The sequence below is a fragment of the Echeneis naucrates genome, chromosome 13, assembly GCF_900963305.1.
Source record: "Echeneis naucrates chromosome 13, fEcheNa1.1, whole genome shotgun sequence".
In the NCBI taxonomy this organism is placed as follows: domain Eukaryota; kingdom Metazoa; phylum Chordata; class Actinopteri; order Carangiformes; family Echeneidae; genus Echeneis; species Echeneis naucrates.
In genome coordinates, this window is record NC_042523.1 from 10749962 (window position 1) to 10769826 (window position 19865).

At 36.4% G+C, this 19865-nt stretch overlaps 1 protein-coding gene across 1 annotated transcript; it reads left to right on the forward strand.

Moving 5' to 3' along the window:
• The first annotated feature begins 5700 nt into the window (after window positions 1-5700).
• jam3a (junctional adhesion molecule 3a) lies at window positions 5701-17592 on the forward strand. Its single transcript, XM_029518173.1, has 9 exons — window positions 5701-5764; window positions 13326-13397; window positions 13503-13616; window positions 13816-13968; window positions 15098-15300; window positions 16125-16224; window positions 17099-17228; window positions 17323-17374; window positions 17495-17592. The coding sequence occupies exons 1-9, from the start codon at window positions 5701-5703 to the stop codon at window positions 17528-17530; spliced, it is 924 nt and encodes a 307-aa protein (XP_029374033.1). The 3' UTR covers window positions 17531-17592.
• The last annotated feature ends 2273 nt before the right edge of the window (window positions 17593-19865 follow it).

Here is a 19865-nt window from a genome sequence, read left to right on the forward strand (position 1 = left end):
TGAGTGGTTGTTGGTCTCTGTCTGTGTCTGTGTGTTGGCCCTGTGATGGACTGATGACGTGTCCAGGGTGTACCCCGCCCCTGGGATTGGCTCCAGAAAAAACTATGACTACAAAAAAAAAAAATTCACAGACTTTGTTTTTAAAATAAGAACATTTAATTAATCGGGTGAGTTGTTACATCATTTTTAATATTCCTGTCATATTGACATTGTCATTAACGTTGAAACACATAAACCCACACAGCTATTTTGCATGCACCAGATCTTAACTGGCACTTTGTTTAGAGTATTGAGCTCGTATTGATGAACAGCCACTGGAATTGATGAATATCCCTTTTGTTAATTGATAAAATACCAGGCTTTAGCCATCAGTAACCTTAGTCATGCACCTGCTGAAGAACATTAGATGGCAATGTTGTTAAAAAAAACAAATAAATCTACCTCGCTAATTACTGAACGTCATTCAGTCTATAAAGGTAGTCTAATGCCAGAGTGGTGAAATGCATCAAATAATAAGCTGTGAATATAAAACATCATCTATAAATGTACTAAATTCCTTTAATGGACCTAACCGTGTCAAGCAGAACAAACCTCTAAACAAAATTCAGTGAAACCTACAGGGTTGATAATTGACCTATATGGCTATGATTGCTGCCTTCAGCAGATGGATGTGGGAAGCAGAGATTGCAGGACTTTCCGAGCTCTCACCTTTAGCAACTACACAGTTGAGCATAACACATAGTGTTGGATTAATATTTAAATAGTATACTTTGCAATTAATATTTCTGAAGCAATATTTTTCACGTCTCTGTGCTGGTGTTGATTGGTGTCTTATTTGTTTAGCAAAGAAAAGCTATAAAATTACCAACTGACCAGTCTCATTTCAAAAATGTCTAAACTGTCCTTTGGTTGTTTTTTTTGTGTTTGTTTGTTTTTAATATTGAATACAATATATTACCTTAAGAACTTGTTAACCTGGGGTCGTGATCAGCACGAAGAACATTTTCCCATCCACTGGCCATGTGCACAGATTGTCTGCCTGAGGAACAAGCTACTGGAAGTCTTGTAATATCAAGTACATTCTGAAAGCATGGAAAACAAGTGTCATTCAAGCAACAATGGGCATGCACCTGTGAGTAAAGAATACAAAAATGTCTGTTACACAATTCATTCACAATGTATTCACTCACTTTTCCTAAATGTAGTTATTTAGCAGCAGTTTAAATATCACCGGCAACTTACAGGCATTATTATTATTATTATTATTACAAGACTGTATACTTTTAGTTGAATGTTTAAATGGAATTATTATATAATTTAGTGATTATGAGGAACTGTCATCTTAAAACTTGAAAACTTCCCCAAGCAGGCAACACTGTTCAGAACATGTCAACATGTTCAACACCACGTTAAGGCCGTCATTATGTTTGATGATGGATCAGAAGACACTCACACATGAGGGCCGATTATCATCACAGACACAGCAAAACACAACAGCGCTCAAACTACCCCGGTTTGGACCGACTTTCCAGGGATTTATGAAAGGAAACCCACTTCCATTAATGCATGAAGTCGGTTGTGTCGCTTGCTGAGGTTGATGTTATTTAAAAGTTCGCGCTGCAAACTCACCGATAAAAACGGCCACGTCCTCCATTTCCTTCCTGAGGTGTTTCTCGTCGGTGAAGAGAAGAGGAAAAAAGAAAACAACCAGGAGAAAAAATAATTTCACATGAAAACTGTTGACAGACACTGGTGAACACTGGCAGGCGCCATGTTTAGACCCCTACTGAGTCTGCGCAGCGTCAGGGCCTGCTGGGTGTTGTAGTTCCTACTGTTGTGCTACAAGAATTATTTAACTCAATCTCAAATATGTGCAAAGTACTAACAATTTAGATCTTGACAGTGGTAGCTTTCTCCATTATTTTTCTACACGCTAGTTATGTTTTTCATAATATGGTAGCTAATGTTACAGCCGTTTTTCATATTAATAAATCCAATTGGCTGCATTTAATGTCTTTGTAAAGTTTACCTAACTAATCCCAGTGGATTGTTCACTCATTAAATATGCTGCCACCAAAAACATGACTGACCCTTTTCTCCTGTGTTTGAACACTGCAAGTGATCACATAGTAATATCTGTCAACTAAAACAAGTTAGCTAAACTGTATACATATTATTAACATGGGCCCATTTTCAATCTTTCCACATTTAAATCTTATTAACTACAGGATAATTACTGAATACGTTCAGTACACAAAGCATTGGTAATCCCTTTTTGTTGTTGTTGTTGCTGTTGTTAAAAAGCAATTCGAAAATCCATGGATTCAGTTCAAGTGAAACAATGAAACTACATGAAAATAATTTATATTCCTTACACTATCTTAAAGCCAATAAGCTGCTGAAATACAAACCCCTTATTTGCTACATGAAAGTGATGTAGCCAGAAGGATTTGAAACATTGGCCTCTCTGCTTTCTTCATTTGCCTTTTCCTTCTGATCATCATGTCTTAAATTTTAACTCGAGCTGTTTCTTAAAGTCCCACCCCAGTTCTGAGGAGCCATGCTGACACTTTGGGCTGCAGCTTTTTAACGAAATCCAAATCCAAATGTGTGTCAACTGTAGGCTTCACTGTAGAAAATAAAATTCTAAGAGCAGGGAGCAAAAACAGCATATCCATCCTGAGAAAATGGTAGTGCTTTAAGTTAAAATGTTGATATGTACCTTAAATTCTAAAAATGAAAGAGTTTGTGGAAGAACAGTGAGTAGCACAAATATTAGGAGGAGAGGATATGACTTACTTCACAAGCACACTAATAATAGCTACAGCAAGGGGACTGGGAGCTCTGTGGGAATCATCAAAGAGCAGGTTTTTGACACTCACAGAAGGTTACTTAGAGATAAGAATATCCATCAAAGAAACTGTGACAGTTATGACCAACTTATAGCCATACATAGAACGCATCAGCATTTCTTTGAATCACTTAAGACTTGGAGTGCCATTATCTAGCCAACCTGTGTATCACTTATCTTGAGTAGTTAGGATTGAGATCATGTGTTACAAAAGCTTACACTGTACATCAGAATGCTCTAATATACGTTATATTTGTATGGTACTTTGCCACTCATCACATATACTAAATATTTATTAGAAAACATGTAATGCTAATTTGAATTTTTGAAATTTACTGGCTCTACTTGGTCCACAGTTTCTGAATAGATTTATAACGATGTAGTATACACCGATTAGCAAAACATTATGACCAGTGACAGGCTAAGTGAAAAACATTAATTATCGTTTTACAATAGCATCTGTTAGTGGGTGGGATACATTAGGCAGAAGGGCAGTGATAGGACAATTAAGCTGATGTGTTAAAACAGGAAAAATTTGAAAATGTGGGTGACTTTGACGCAGACCAAATGGGTAATGTTTCTAGCCTGCAGAGATCAGTGGTTCAGGGAAAGAAAACCAATGAATTAGCAACAGGGTCAAGAATGACCAAAGCACAGTGATGCATTGTGTGTGGGGGGGCTAGCCTGTGTGGTCTGATCCAGCAAAGATCTACTGTAGCTCAGATTGCAGAAAAGATGCTGAACCTGATAGTGGCAGATTCAGTTCCTTTCACATCATGTGGATGGGCTTGTGTGTGGGGAGCATTGCTCAACTGAAGAAGACATGGCAATGCACACAGTGTAGTGTGATGCTAATGAGAAACTTAGGTCCTGCCATTCATGCAGGGTATGGCCTTATGTATGATTTTCACATTTCTATTAATATTTGCATTGTGTCAATCATTAAACTGTTATTCTGGGTGCATTGCTGGTAAAAAGCAACTCACACAAATGAAAGTTATGGCTTTCTCTTTTACAGCTAATACTAAATAATAATAATGATAATAATAAACACTAATCAAACAGTTAAGAATACATTTGACATTGAAGGATGATTTGTTACCGTATTTTATAAAAAAAAAAAAATAAAAAATCAGTGTACTTTTTTTAGTCTTTAAATAAAATAAAAAATATAGATAAGAAATGCAGCTATTCAATATCAAATACAGTTACAATTGAGTGTAGTTGTAGATATGTCATGAAAATCAGAATTGAAAATAACATTTGGAACATGAAACAATCTTTAGTCTAAATATTTTGACTACACTATGTGATTTTTTCTGGATAAAAAGTTTAGCAACAGCTGTTTTAACAGTGTGGGAATTTTGTTTTTTTAATTTAATTATGTTACAGCACTATAATATACTGTGGGCTTTCTATGGTCTTAAGGGCCAAGTACAATAACTTAAATTTTGCCTGAGTTCAGAAGTAAATATTTTCAGGTCATCCAGGCCTGTATACCTGTAACACATGCCTGAAGTATATATATAAACTTAGATATAGATTTGATTTGAAAAGTTACCATTCAAGAGTTTAAGCAGATGATCTTATTCATTTGAATGGGAAATTTTATTTTGTTTTCCCAACACCCAAACCCAAACTCAAAGAAAGCCCCCGGTATTCTCCCATGCCTCGGCTGCTCTGTTCCCATTGTTACAATGTGGCAGAAGGTTTGGGGGGAAAAAAAATCAATTGAATATAATTAATTAATGAAATATATATTTGTGTCATTTTTAGCTTGGCTAGTTGTGTCAGGTGCAATAATGGCTTTATGATGCCATCTGCTGTTGATTTGCAGGAATCTAAGGACCTATGATATGTGATAATTAACCAATGAAGTCAAATACAATTTAAAAAGGAACTAAATTAATATTGCAAAAAACAAAAACAAAACAAAACAAAAAATCAAACAAACAAACAAATAAAAAAAAAAAAAAGCACCCACACACAATGCACAGACATTTTCTGTCTTTGAAGGGACCATCTTCCAGTTTGGTGCCCTTGTAGTGATTTTTAAATGGTTGAATAAATATCTTAGTGCGGTCTTCCAGGCAACATCCAACTCTGTTTTATTTGTGCAGGGATTATGTTCTGATTTTGAAATGTGCTGGTGATACAGAAACAATCAACCAGTGCCCCTCAAATTGTGAAGACAGAGAAGTTAGAAGAGGAAAATGTCTTTGCAACAACCAGTAGCTCATAAACATAATTTCTAATGAGTCACAAGAAAAAGAGATTGGTAAGCACTAGTTTGATCTGCAAATATGTTGTATTATGTAAGGACATTGTATTGAATGATGAAAACACAAGCCATGCATTAAAAGAAAAACAACTAAAACATTTTTCTCAAAACAAAGCCGTATCAGTTACAGAGATAATTTTTTACTTTCACTTCAACGCAAAATATGAGCACTATCTAAAATTAAATTGGATTTTTTGTTTTTAATTTTTGAGATAAAAAAAATAAAACCTGATTGGTAGGAATCACCCAGAGGAGCCCATGAATGTTGAGCATTACCGCACGGTTTGAAGAGTAAGATACTTTAAAATGACTGACAACTCCATTTTTTAATTGGCTGACAAATTGAAAAATAGCACTTGAACAGAAAACTATGGCCACTAGAGGGTGGACGCTGCCTCTTTCCCACGACACCCCGGGTTCATCCAGAGCTCATGTTCGGCCCCGCCCCCTCCCTCCCTCGCTCCTGTAGCTATGGAAACTCATCGATGGCAACATCCAGCAGTCTGCAGCGCTCTCCTCCCGTTCTCATACCTCCGAGGTGCTGACTGTGGGCTGCTGTCACCGGCTAATGAGACGCTGCAAGATGGCGATGGTCCGACTCGTGGCATGTTTTGTTCTTTACACCAGCCTCGGTGAGTTATTCCCCCCCCCCTTCATTTTGTCCTCGCTACTGTGTGCTCAGGAGGAGGAGCGGCTGGTGTTAAGTTAGTTAATGAGAGCCGTCAGTGCTAAAGGTAAAGCAGACGTTAGCTCGGCATAAACCTGCTGGTATTCGTCCAGAAACGTCGACCCTCGTGTTACCGCTGGGGTTACGGATTTCTCCCCTTTTCTGATAAATGTCGTGTCCCAGCTGAAGAGTCTCCGGACGTTTGTAACGTTTGTCCGTAAATGGTAACGGATGTTAGCGGAAAGAGGACGCGGAGCAGCCGTCCAGTGTCGCCTCATTTCCTCAATGTTATGTTTTCTTGTCATGGAGGGAGACATTTAGAGGAAACGTCCAAAATGACAACAACAAAGCAGATGTTACTCTGGACGAGATAAAGGGCAAACACAGCTCAGGGCATCAGACCTGAACCTGACGGTACTCATGAGAGGTGCAACAAAGCACAGGCCTGTGAGAGCATCTCAGAAACCATCCTCAGCATGTCTGTGCCTGCTGCACACCAGCCACCCTACATCACAGACCATGTTGAATTTGTCAGAATAGGGATGCTTTATAAAGGCTGTGCGACCTGTAACTAATGGCTTTATTGTGGTTTTAAGACCTAATGCTTTGCAGATCAGTTTCAAGCCATTAATAACAACCTTTAGGTTGCCAGTACAGACTCTATTAAACGCCTGAGCAAACATTCGCTTCTCAGTCTGACCCCTGACAATACAGTCCATGGTGGTTTCATTGATTCCTCAAGTGCCCGAAAACCAGCCACCAGTTTGGTGTTGAAATGATTCATCAATTCACCGGTTGATCAGAGGATGGGAAATTCATAGGCAATCGCAGTCATTTGTTAATTATTTTCATTTTTTCATTTTTTTTTTTTTTTTTGTTTTGTTTAAAGTAAAAATTGCTAAAAGAAAAAAAAAAAAACTCAGCAAAAAATGACCATCACAAATTCTCAGTCAAATGTGATTCATGTTGAGAGATATTCAGTTCCCCATGATAAAGAATAAAAGGCTTGAATTTGAGAATTTTTGGCAATGTTTAAAATTTTTCCTTGGAAAATTACTGGAACTAAAATGCATATCACTGATAATGACACTGAGGAAAGTGGTAAGAGAACTAAAACCCTCCACATGTTCCCTGTTCCCTGATCTCGTTCCAAAACCCCTTTTAAATTCATTTTTACTGCTGTATCTTAAGACATCCTTGCAATAGTAAATCACTCTTGTCAGCTTGGTATATTCCCCATGGATTTAAAAGTTGTTCTTAAATAGACCTATTTTAAAAAAGGGAGCCTAGATATTTTACTGCAGTGTAACTACAGGCCAATTTCAGTAGTAAACTTTCAGCCAGATTTAAGGACACATCACGGCACAGATACAGCCCATTTAAAAGTACAAAATGATAATAGAACAAACCTTGACAAAACTAAATCATAAGTTCTGTTACTGCATGACCTCAGTGCTACCTTTGATACTATTAACCACCAGATTCTGTTTGATTGATAGCGGAAGAAAGTTTTAGGTACAATAACCCATTAGTACTCAAGATATTAAGAGATTGCCTGTCGGGCAACGCAAGGATCGATACCTTGACTGAAAGTGTTTCTTACTTTTTAATTTGTACATTTGTCTACCCTTGGGCAGCCAATTGACTCACTTTTTAACTGTATTTTAAATGTCCTGTATGTCACAGAACTTCTTTCAGCTCAAAAAGGACAGAACAAAAGTAATTGTCATCGGCCCAAAATCTCAGAAAGAGAAACCGATCTCCAAGTTGCACACACTTGAACTTGAACCTGAGCCAAGATGCAGGGAATTTAGGGTTTGTATTTGGCTCTGATTTTACTTTCAAACCAGACATATGCAATGCTAGCAGGACAGCGATTTACCATCTCAAGAACATTGGCAAAGTGAAGCTGTTTCTCTCTCTTAGCAACACTGAAAGACTAATGCATGCCTTTAACTAGCAGGCTAGACTGTAATGCTCTTCTCACTGGCCTTCCACAAAGTACCGTAAACAAGCTGCAGTTAATTCAAAATACTGCAGCCAAAGTTCTGGCAAGACCAGAGGGAGAGCACACATCATGGCAATTTTTAAATCTTTAAAAACACTGGCAGCTACTTATTGAATTGATTAAAAAATTCTTATAAGGCAAGGCATGGCCTTACATCTGACTACCCCTCAGATCATCCATCTCCTCTCTTTTGATAGTTCATCCCAATCTAACTGCTTTTAATTAATATGTTTAATCAGCCAACTATTGCGCTAATTTATAATTTAAAGGTCAGATAATAATGTGATAATTGAAAGATGATCTAAAGAAAATCAACTTTGTTTGGCTCACAGTCATAAACCCAAGCATATTCAATATACGATGATATAAAACAGTACTGTCATGTTTGCAAAGCTGAAAAAAGTACATTTTAACTTGAAAATTACTCCCATGATTATTCAGTTATTCAGTCATTATTAACTGGTAAATATTGTGCCAATTCAAATGTATTAACTGATCTTTTCAGTTGTGCTACCAGTTGGAGCTGCTCAGATTCAAAATTCAAATACCATTTTCCTAACCATCTTGAGTCCAAGTAGATATGACTATGTGTTGGCCTTTGATTACCATGCAGTGATTGATGCTGGTGGATGTGGCCTTACCAGTGCTGCAGGTTGAGGAAAATGTAGTTGGTCATAGGTTGCATAGTTGAGGAGTCTCATGATGTTTCCTCTGAAAACAGCTGGAGCTTTAGGTTTATTAATGTTACTGGTGGTAGGTGAAATGTTGTTTCCACACTCATGTGCATTTACTGTGAGGTCACCCTGCCGCTGCGAAGAGAAAATTGGCAGTGGTTAAGTTACAAATGGCTGATAACATCAGTAAGTGTTGAACTTTTGACCCAGGCCCTCAAGTATGAATCGAGTGACTAAATGGCTGACAGGCAAAGCTTAAATTTATTAGATTGTTGACACGTTTGTAGTTCTGAAATAGGTCGGACCTTGTAGCTCACAAGTATAGTAGCATTCATGTTTTCAGACAAATGTTTGAGAATTCTACCCTTTTCTTTTAGACTACCCTTTGGTTTAAATAATGAAGGTACATTGTAATTCTTGTACTTTAGTTTGTGCTGCTTATAGCTGAGGCACATGAGTTCATTTAATTAAAATTAAACAATTTCCAAGAAGAAAAAAATAAATCTGCCTTCTTCCTCTGGTTTTGATTATGTTGTAAAATTATCTTAATAAAGATAATTTAATAAAACTTACTAAAGCTCTGTGGGATTTTACATTGACAGTATCAAAATCTAATTTAAGACATTTTTCTAGTCAATTGAAGCGAGTTATTAATCAATTTATCTCATTTTAATTAAGTTCTTCATATTTGAGATGGTGGAACTCTAGTCTGTTTATATACAAAAAATTACATTACCCAGCCTCATTTATTTTCTAGTTGTTGAGTGAAATATACAAACCCTCATGTTTTGTTTTTTTTTTATAAACGCACCATTCTATCACATGAAAATAGCGTGCATTTGCTGTGTACTTTTCCCTAAAAACACAGCCCATTACATTTGGTATCTTTTATCATTTTTCGCTTCATGCAGTCTGGTGGGACCGCTGAGGTTAAACCCTCTGCAATTAAATTATATCACTGTCTTTCTTCACCCGAACCCACTCTGGGATCCTGCAGTGTGGGGATTCATAACCAGCATTGTTAGAAAAAACAAGGGCAAAGTACAGTTTATTTGTCCCTTTCTTACATTTCCCACAACTATCTCTGACATGACCGTCCACCTAATCTTCTGGTGTAATTAATTAATATTACACAGCGACTCCAGTATGCTGTGAATCTCATCCGACGTTGGTCTTCTGTCTTCTCCACTAACTCTGCCTTCAGCGTATTTGCAGCAACAACATCGGAATGTCTGGAAAAAAGGCCTTTTATAGAAGGACTGGATCAACAACTTTCTGTTGCAGGGATGGGATGGGTTGTTGTTTTCACTTAGTCCATAAGAGGATTGTAGAATGTGGCTATTTAAGAGCATTTCTCTCAGAAGAGACTAGACCTACTTTGTCCGTGCATTACAGTAACAGAGGGATTAAAAAGGAGCCTCTGTTTGCATTCCACCCTACATTGAGATTATTTTCATAATTCAAAAATATAGTTTTTTCCTCGGCCTACATTGTGTCACAGGGGGAACAAGCATTGTTGTCTAAATGCTTTTATTTTAAGCTTGTTTTTGTAATTAGTAACACATTGACATGTTAATTAACTGTGGTTATTCTTTCCCACGGCCTACTTTTTATTTTGTTTTGGTAGAGATGAAACGACTCTTAAACCAAATAATGTATCAGTGTACCCCACTGTGCAGTTGCTACACTCATTTTGAATTTGTATTCCCCTGATATTGTGGTTGTGGGTAACCAAAACATCAGTTAAGTGCATTATCAGTTATGTACTGCAAAAAATAAAGATAGTTGCTTATCCTTTGGACATCTTTGGCCAAAGGAATAAGGGTAGGGTGACATCCATTAAGGTTGTCTCCAAGGACCTTTTATCAGAGTTACATCATGCTTTCCAAACAAAAAAACAATTGGACTAATATATTACACACTATCATGATGTAATCTCTGAAATGAACTCTGCAGTTTTAGTCAAAAAGGAGAAGCATAAACATCTTAGTCAGCAGTTCAAAGCCTAGCTTTAAGGCTGAGGGCGCAGAATGTGCATATGTCGAGGGAGTATTTGTTGGACAGGCTCTCCTTGTGTCTCTCAGGATGTCCAGTCACTCACTGCTGGGGTAAAAATAGCCCATGATGCACAGGGTGGGAAAGTCAGGAACAGAGATGGAAGCTGAGACCTAGGAGTCAGATGTCATCAGTGTCTGCAGCTGTGCTTATATATGGCCAGATGCTTTGGCAAGATCCATGTTTGCATCACTTTCAGCCTGAACATCAGTGATATGCTTTGACCCCAAATTGTACAGAGCATCTCAGGGTCACTAGTGTGCAAGGTTGCTTTGACTAAATACTTCAGAGGTAGTCAGAATACCTCAGGCAAGTGGGAGTCAATGCCATGCTGTATTCAAAGCCTGCTGTGATGACTACTATTGTCTACTTCATTTGAAAGCCTTCATACTGCCCACACAGGGAGTGAATGCCTTCATTACTCAGCATGGGGCTGTTAATTGCATGTGTACCCAGCAATTACAACATTTGGAGGTGGCACAGAGACAATTGTTTGAGTGTAGGGTACCAGTGGAATGTGAAAACATGCCTTTTAAGCCTTTTAGCAATACATAGATTCTGTCTACATCTGAAATTGTAATTTTCTCATGTTCCATATTTGACATTGTACATCCCCTCCCCCTCTATACTAGCCCATTTTCCGCTCAAGTTGGCATTGTACTGGCCTAATTTTTACAAAACTTGTGAATTGTGCCTCTTGCCATTAAAGTCTGACATTTACAAAATAACACTAATTGCTTTAAGGAGTTCACTCAAGCAAAGAACTTAAAATAAGTATATCTTGTGTTGTTTGTGCCAGAGGGAAAAACTGATGCTGATTAAATATGTTTTGAATATAAACGCATTCCCATTGTGAAGCTATTTTGGTGTTTCTGAATGTGTTTTGTTTGTGGATTTTGATAAATTATTTATTGTGTGCATCTCTGTGTAAATTTGTGTCACAGCAGTTTAGTGAAAAAGCTTGTTTACCTTGTAATGTCTTCGGGTGTGTGGCCTTTATATAACAGTTTGGTATGTGGTTTGTCAGCGAAAAACTGTTCTGTAATGCTCTGCGCCATTACTCAGAGGCCTGTTATCACACAAACATGAGATGATGAAGGTACATATGTTGATATTTAGATATTTTTTATGGTACTCATGCTACACCTTATCCATTGTCCCTATCTTTGATAGCTTTTGTTCCCAGTAAACCTCTACATGTCAAGTGTTTGCGCATCATATTAGGTTGTGCTAAACTAAAATACATACCATAATTAAAATGAAGTCATCATGAATAATTAGCAGATCCCTTGTTTAAAAATTTACTTTGTATCATTCCTTGAAAATCTTTGCCAGATCAATGTACAGTGCTGCAAGAAGACTGCAGTCTTAAGATTTGATATGTTTCAGGAGCATTTTGCATTGAGTCTTGTATACTTTATTTTAAATGCTTAATGCAAATAAATGTAACATGGAGATAAAATAAAATACAATGCACATTTTTCTGTGTTGCTTTTTACTTATACATTTACTGTTATAATTAAATGGAAAACTTGACAATGGCAATTATGCTGCCTTTTTATTTCTCATTGTTTTATCTATCCCACATAAAAATAAAATCATAAAACAGAAAACACAGTAAAGGGGGGCATTCGATTTCAGATAGTAGTGAAACAGAGGGCAACAAAGACCTGCCAGAACTAAATACAAAGTAATGCCATTGGTTTTTCACTGAGAGCCAACAAGAGTCTTGTTTTTGTTTTTTAAGAGGAAGCTGCTTCCCTGTTGCCTACATGGAAATCAATGGTTAGAATTTAGAGGCAGTCAACATTGTCTTTCTTTTCTTTGTTTTTATAATGTTTTGAAATGTAAGACTTGTTTTAGAATCTGGGAGTTGTTGGTAATAAATTAATGGAACAGTTTGACATTTTGGACTTTCTGTTCACTTTCTTGCAAAGCATTAGATAAGATATTAGGCTAGTTGGTTTTTTAGCTAAACCCAACAGTTGGTTAGCTTATCTTGGCACAAAGACCCAAGTTCTTTCTTGATATTTGACTTTTTCCACATCCCATTTGTGCTTGGTCTTGGTTTTCATTAATTAAAACACATTGGCTTTACTTCAAAAAAAGCCTTGGTTGCCTTGTTTGTCAGCTTGTCTTGAACTGCTGTATTATTCTAACTCTGTAGTGACCATGTGCAGAAAGCCTCCCACACTGGCTCTTCAGTATGTATGGAAACACCCATGAACAAAAATGCTGAGAAGCTGAAAGTCAGCACTTTAACCTCAGTCAGGGTCTCATTCTAAAGGCAGTGTGCTGGAACAAAGCCAAACAATAACATGTTCGAGAGTGCAAATATTTAGTCACGACTGTATCATCATTACTATTATTTCATTTTACATTATTTTATTTTATTTTTTTGCAGCAGAAATTGAACACTCCTTTCTTATTATTGCCTGGTTAACCACAAGAATCATTTCGAACACTGAAGACAGAATATTTCTACTTGCAGTTTATATAAAAAACGCAGTAAATTTGCAGTGCTCATGTTGATTAAAAAGGTACTGCTTCAGACATTTGGCCCCAGGTGTTAATCGTCTCAAACAGAAATGGGAATTAATAAATAAGATATGTTTACCCTAAAACTAATCCCAGGCCTCTCACACTCTCTTACTTTCTATATTTAACTCTCTAATCCATTATTTATTAGGCAGCATGCCCAGAAGATAGTGCCTGCTAATGAAATAGCTTGTGTATGCCATCAGGGTTACTCAGCATTTAGTATTTTCTTCCTCTTTTTCCCTCCACAGGCCACATCCCAGTATCAGTTGGGGTAACCCTTCGAACCACAGACAAGGTTGTGTGGGCAAACGAATTTGAGCGTAAGTTCCAGGAGAATCACTCCAACCTATTTAGCCAAAATAGCTTTTCCCTTCGTGGGTTGAATTACCTTACTCCTGCTATAATGGATTCTGTTTCCTTCACAGCCATCGAACTGACCTGTTTAATAGAGTCCATCTCAACAAACAACCCAAGGATTGAATGGAAAAAGATTAAAAACGGTGCCCCCAGCTATGTGTACTTTCAGAACAAGATAGCAGGTAAACCGCTTGGAAACTCCTATTTGAAAACCTACTCAGCTATCAGACCTCAGCATTTCAAAGCAATGTCTCAGGACTTGAAGCTTGGCTGAATGAATGGTACCTTGAAAGAACTTGGCGCTGAAATCAGTTTTTGAGCTGTGAAGTCATGCTGTGTATTTGAATGAGCAATTGTAAAGTGCTTTTTCTCTCTGTAAAGGGGATTTGGAGCACAGAGCTAAGCTCAGAGAGCCAGCCAACATTCTGATCTTCAACGCCACTCGGTCAGACACTGCAGAATACCGCTGTGAAGTGGCTGCCATCGATGATCAAAGGGATTTTGATGAGATACTTATTAGCCTTGCTGTGAGAGGTATGGTGGACAGATAGTTTGTTGGGATACATTTCCACTGATGACTGATGACTACTGTGCATTTAGATTTACATTCTTGTGGGTTAAAAGAAGAACACTGCACTTAAAAAAATCAAAAATTTAGTTCCTTTGATTTGACTGAAAAATATTTTAGCCGTGGGTTGGAGGTTGTGAATTTTTACTTTAAATTTTTTATATATTTATTTGTTTATGTTTATTTTCTTTGTGGACAAAACAAGATGAGACAAATAGCTCAACCCTGTCCAAAGGGACTATTTTGTGTTGCATAGAGTGGCTTCCTCAAGTTTTGTTCATCTGTGATGTTTGGTCTTCTCACCAGTCAAAGTGGTCCCTCTGTAGAATTATTGAGTCAATTTTTAATCTTAGTCATTATCGATTCGATATTTGTAATTTCAAAATTACAGATTCTCAGTTCAGCCAGCCCATGTCTACCAGATATTTCTGTTCTAATGAAGAAGGAGCAACAAAGGAATGCCCTTGTTCCCTAAAGATTTCAAGTAATTTACTTCTTGCTAATAGATTATCCAGTTTGAGGAAAAAGAAAAAAATGAATACAAAAAAAAAACAAAACAAAACAAAAACTTTGTGGGATTCACATTTCTCCCATTTTAAGTAGCCTATCCTTTTTCTGTTAATGTTTGAGTTCGTTTTTAGTTGCTCCTGTTCCTCTTGTTTTTTGTTACAGAATAATAATTTTTAGATTTTATTTTTCTGGAGCACTTTGCATATTTAGTTTTGAAAAGTGCAAAATAATCTTTATAACTATTGTTTCCAGTCGTTATGCTAATCTAAAATCTTCTGGATGTCTCTTAATATTTACTGTACAGGCATGAGAGTGGTATGAATGTTCTCATATAACTCAGCCAGAAGAAAATAAGTACATTCTGCAAAAGGTCAACCATTTTTTTGCATCATTACTTCAGGGTCTGTTACCTTGTAATGGTGTCATATTTTGATATTTTATGCATCAAAATATTAATCATAATATTTATAACCAAAACATCTGGCAGTCACATTGTCTTGTAAATTTGATTTAAAAAAAAAACAAAAAACAAAAAAAACCAAAAACCCACAACTGTTTCTCACTGAAGTTTGTCTGTGTGTGCAGTGAAACCTGTTGTACCTCAGTGCAGCGTGCCAGAGTCAGTCACTGTGGGAACATCAACAGAGCTGCAATGTCTGGAGAACGAGGGCTTCCCTGCTCCTCAGTACCACTGGTTCCACAACAACGAGGAACTTCCTCAGGACCCCAAAAACAGCCTGAAGTTTATCAACTCTTCTTACATCATCAACCCTGACACTGGAAGCCTGGTAAGAAAGACAAGCTAATTTATTACTGTTTATCACTAGTTTATTTTATTTATAAATGTGGATTATAGTTATATTATTAGAAATGACCTTCTTCTTCCTATTGTGTTTGTTTTCAACCAAGAGGAAGTAATAGACTGACAGTTGTGTTTGTTAATTTAACTCAAGCATCAAGAACTTTCAGTGGCACTACTGGAAACATTCATTCACTGTCTACCCCCTTGGTGCTGGAGCCAATCACAGCTCACACTAGCCGAGGGTGGGGTGCACCCACAGGGGTGACACACAGAGATAGTCATCAATTAACCAAAACATGATGTCTTTGGACGGTGGAAGAAAACCAGAGGATCCGAAGGAAACCCACACAGGCACAGGGAGAACATGCAACAAAAAGACCCAGGCTGGAAACCAAACCCACAACCTTCTTATTGTGGGGCAACAGTGCTAACACTGCCCATCTACTGGAAACAGCTTAATCCAAATAAACCCTTAACCATTGTTCGACTAAGGATTATCATCAGGATTAATCCATACTTGAAACGACAGTCAGTGAGGAACCTTCACCATAAATTGGCATACACTATAAATGGAACATAATTCTACATCAAAGCCAGGGTGCTATGTAAAGATTCACCTCATAAACACAATGAATTGGTAAAAAAAAAGGTAATATGAGCTTAAATCATGTTGCTTAACACATTTCATGGCTGTATAGTAAAATGAGACTAAACAACAACAACTAAAGGCAATCAGACATCTGAAAGCATTTTGTTGACAATGCAGCTGTGTGTAAATGCACTGAATATTCTATAAAAATCTCTTCTCAGAAATTTCGAAGAGCGAGGAAGGAGGACGCAGGGGAGTACTACTGCCAAGCAAAGAATGATGTGGGAAATGCACAGTGTAGCCCACAAATGATGGAAGTCTGTGAGTGACATGTGAATGTGTCCAGTTTTGAAGGAATTACTTCCTGAGAAAAGAGATGGCCTGTTTGTTCACACTACTCAAACCCAGCGGCTAAGTCAGTCAACTCAGACAGACTTCCTTTGTAGAGAGTTTGTATGCTGAGACATACTGCTGACAATTGTTATGTTTCATTCCTAAGCATGAATTTTAAATACAAAACAGGATAGAAAAAATTTTTTTTTACAGTAGATATAAGGAGGGAATAGAAGAACACATCAGTTTTCTGTTGTAAACAATATATTGAGCAAACCTTTTACTTGTGGTTAACAGTATGTGTTACATAAAGCTTTTAATGATACTGCTACATAGTTTCAGAAGTGTCGAAATGAGCAAATTTTTCCATCCGTGAAAAGATGTTTCACATAATGGCTTTATAAAAGGCTGTCTTATATGATCACTTAATGTGATCATGTGGTATTTTAGCATCGGATATCGATAAAGCTGCAATGCAGCAGAATGCAGCAACTTAATAAGTATTTTTTTTTTTCTTCATAATGATTTGAAGTTTTTAAGCTGCTAGCAAAAATCTTTTGATGTCTTTTCTTGATATGTTGCTGAAAACATTTGATCATTAAACTCAATATCATTCTTATGGTGGTCAGTTAAACCATTGAATGATTAGTGTTATGATTTCATGAACTGAAAAAAAAAAAAAAAATTGTAATAATGATAATAAATATATATGTGTGTGACACTGACATGGAGAAAGTGTTATGACACAGATTAGAAACTAAAACACAACACCAGATATATATATATAAACATACATATATAGTACTGATATCTCTCAGACCACCTATATCTATTAAGTTATCATCTCTGTGTTCTGTTACAGATGATGTGGACATACTTGGGATTTTCCTGAAATGCTTTGGTGGAGTGGTTGCATTCTTTGGTTTGACTATTTCCATCTGTAATTTCCTTAAACTTGGATGCTTCCACAAAAAAGGCCACAATGAAAATAAGTGAGTATAAACTACATATCTGAATATGGAGAATCTGTAATATTCTAAACTTATTTTATCCTTATTTTGTTATGTATCACTTTATTTATTTCAGCTACAACTGGTCAGAACAGAATGATGGTGTTGATTATGGTGATGCAGACGAGGTAAACAAAACCTGCAAAATATACGCTGCATTTAATGTGTGTTATTTACTATAAACAAAAAGGAATTGTTAAAGGAGAAGTTTGGCATGTACTAATTTTGTAATTCTCAAATATTCACAGGGCCATTTTCGCCACAAGTCTTCCTTCGTCATTTGACAGCCGAGACAAAAACTTCTGTTGAGGTTAAATGGCAACAAGGATGCGCCAGATGGTTTAGTGTTGGTTCTGAAATGGCACATTATTCTCTGATGCACATAAAAATCAAATCAACCAACTTGCCAAAGTAATTTTGATATCATTTTATTGCACCATTTCATTGTTTTGTTACCATAAGACTGTTTCCTTAAGATGTATTCTGTTAGAATTAATGATCATTTAAATACTTGGCTTTTTATGTTGTTTTTTTTTTTTTTATTCATTTATCAACCTTTGTTGTTTTTGTTTGTTTTTTTTCCACATGGTAGCACCATTTAAAAGCTGTGAAATCTGATATTTGGCCCATGGTGTCATGACAAAAGCTGCTGGAAGCTACATTCCTTCCTCCTTGTTTTTTGAACAAATCCTCTTTTATAATTCTTACAACTTTTTACTGTGTACACTGAAATTGTTTTACATTGTCTTTGTTCATAAGATAAACGTGTTCTTAGTTTGTTTCATGTGGGGAAGAACAGAGACTTGTTTTTGTATATACTGTAGTTAAACATGCAATAAGTAGCAGACTGTAAACGGCTAATGAGCTCAGATTGAAATGGCACAATTTATTAGCCTTTAATGTATTTACAGACATAACAAATATATACAAGTACATTTGAATACCGTATATCCCACTATGCTGCAAAATTAATATGTACTATAAAGATGGTGAAGTATGATTTTTAGAGTGCTGTTTCTGTGTACAAGTGACCTTCTGTACTTTACTAATTATTCTTTGAGTATTGGACATATTGTCTAGTTTTGACTCAGTATTTAATGTACATAAATGTATACATTTTTCAATCTTTTAATTTTCATACATTGCACTCCATACCTTATTGTAAATAGGACAATAACACTGTTTGTTGGAAATAAATTTACATTACTTACTATTAAGTGTGTCTGTATCTACGGTGTTGAGCCTGTAAGTTATAACAGTAAATCATTTCAAACATTAGTGTCAATGATTTGTGTAACAACTCAGGAACTGTTTTAAAATGTCCATTGTTCATTTGATATTATTGCTATATGTTAATGTTATTTTATTACTATTAAATACAATTGACCTGAAAATATTTTAGAGAGGCAAATGTTTCTTGTAGAAATGTGTTGTCAGATTTCATTTCATTTAAAGGGTATTTCCTGAGTGTGTTCACTCCGGTTCACCGGTTTCCTTCCAAAGTCACAAACATGCATATTTACCGTATTTTTCGCACTATAAGGCACACTTAAAGTCCTTAAATTTTCTCAAAAATCAGCAGTGCGCCTTATGTATGAATTCTTGTTGTGCTTACTGACCTTGAACCAATTTTATGTGGTATACTGTGCTCAAAAATCTGTCCAAATGTTTTAGTGCGATTGGTAAGCAACAAAGCCGCTCTGCTTGATGATTGTTGAAGCACTCTCAGCTGACCCGTTCATTGATATTGCACCTTATAATGCGGTTCGCCTTATGGTCCGCAAAATACGGTAGTATAATGCGAGTATAAAAGATGGTAGACATTGCAGCCAGGACAGGCATCATAGTATTATTTAAACTTGCAATTGGTCAATATGCTTCACTAAAAATAAGGTAGATAATTTGTCAACTTGGGTTATAACTATGTTAACTGGAAGACATTTATGTATACATTAATAGCGTCATAAAAAATTATTAAACAACTTCTGATGATAAAAACACAGCGATCCTTGACTTTAATTAATGTGTACTAGCTACACAGACTCACATGTTCTGCTTTCGAAACTGAACTTCAGTATGTGCCATCATGCCGTTCCTTTCTGACCGCCTATCAGTCAGGGTCATGTGCCATTAGAAAAATGCTAATTAAAACAGACATGCTTTTGGATTAATATTACCATAACATTAAAGCACCATTTTATGTTATAGATGGCTGAGACCAAATTACTTTTGTCAGAAATACAACATTTCCATCCTAGATGTATTACAGTCACAGTACAAATAGAACAGTATGGAAATTATAAAAATAAAAATGAACAGTAATTAGCGTATATTCACTAAAGCACAATATTGAGGTAGGAAAGTGGTTTAGTGCTACTTTATACATTTCCACTGAAGAACACTGTTCTACTAAAGTACATTAATTGGTTTTATTTTAAAAGTCTGGTAGAAACGATCATGCTGGAGTGATGTTTGGATTTCAATATGAAAAAACTAGGGGTGTAACGATTCACTTTAACAACGATTTAACTACACAGTGACTTGAAATCGATTCAGTAACTTTTTAGCCTAAAATTCAACCAGTGTGACTCTGAAATAAAAACCTGGATACTGGACAGT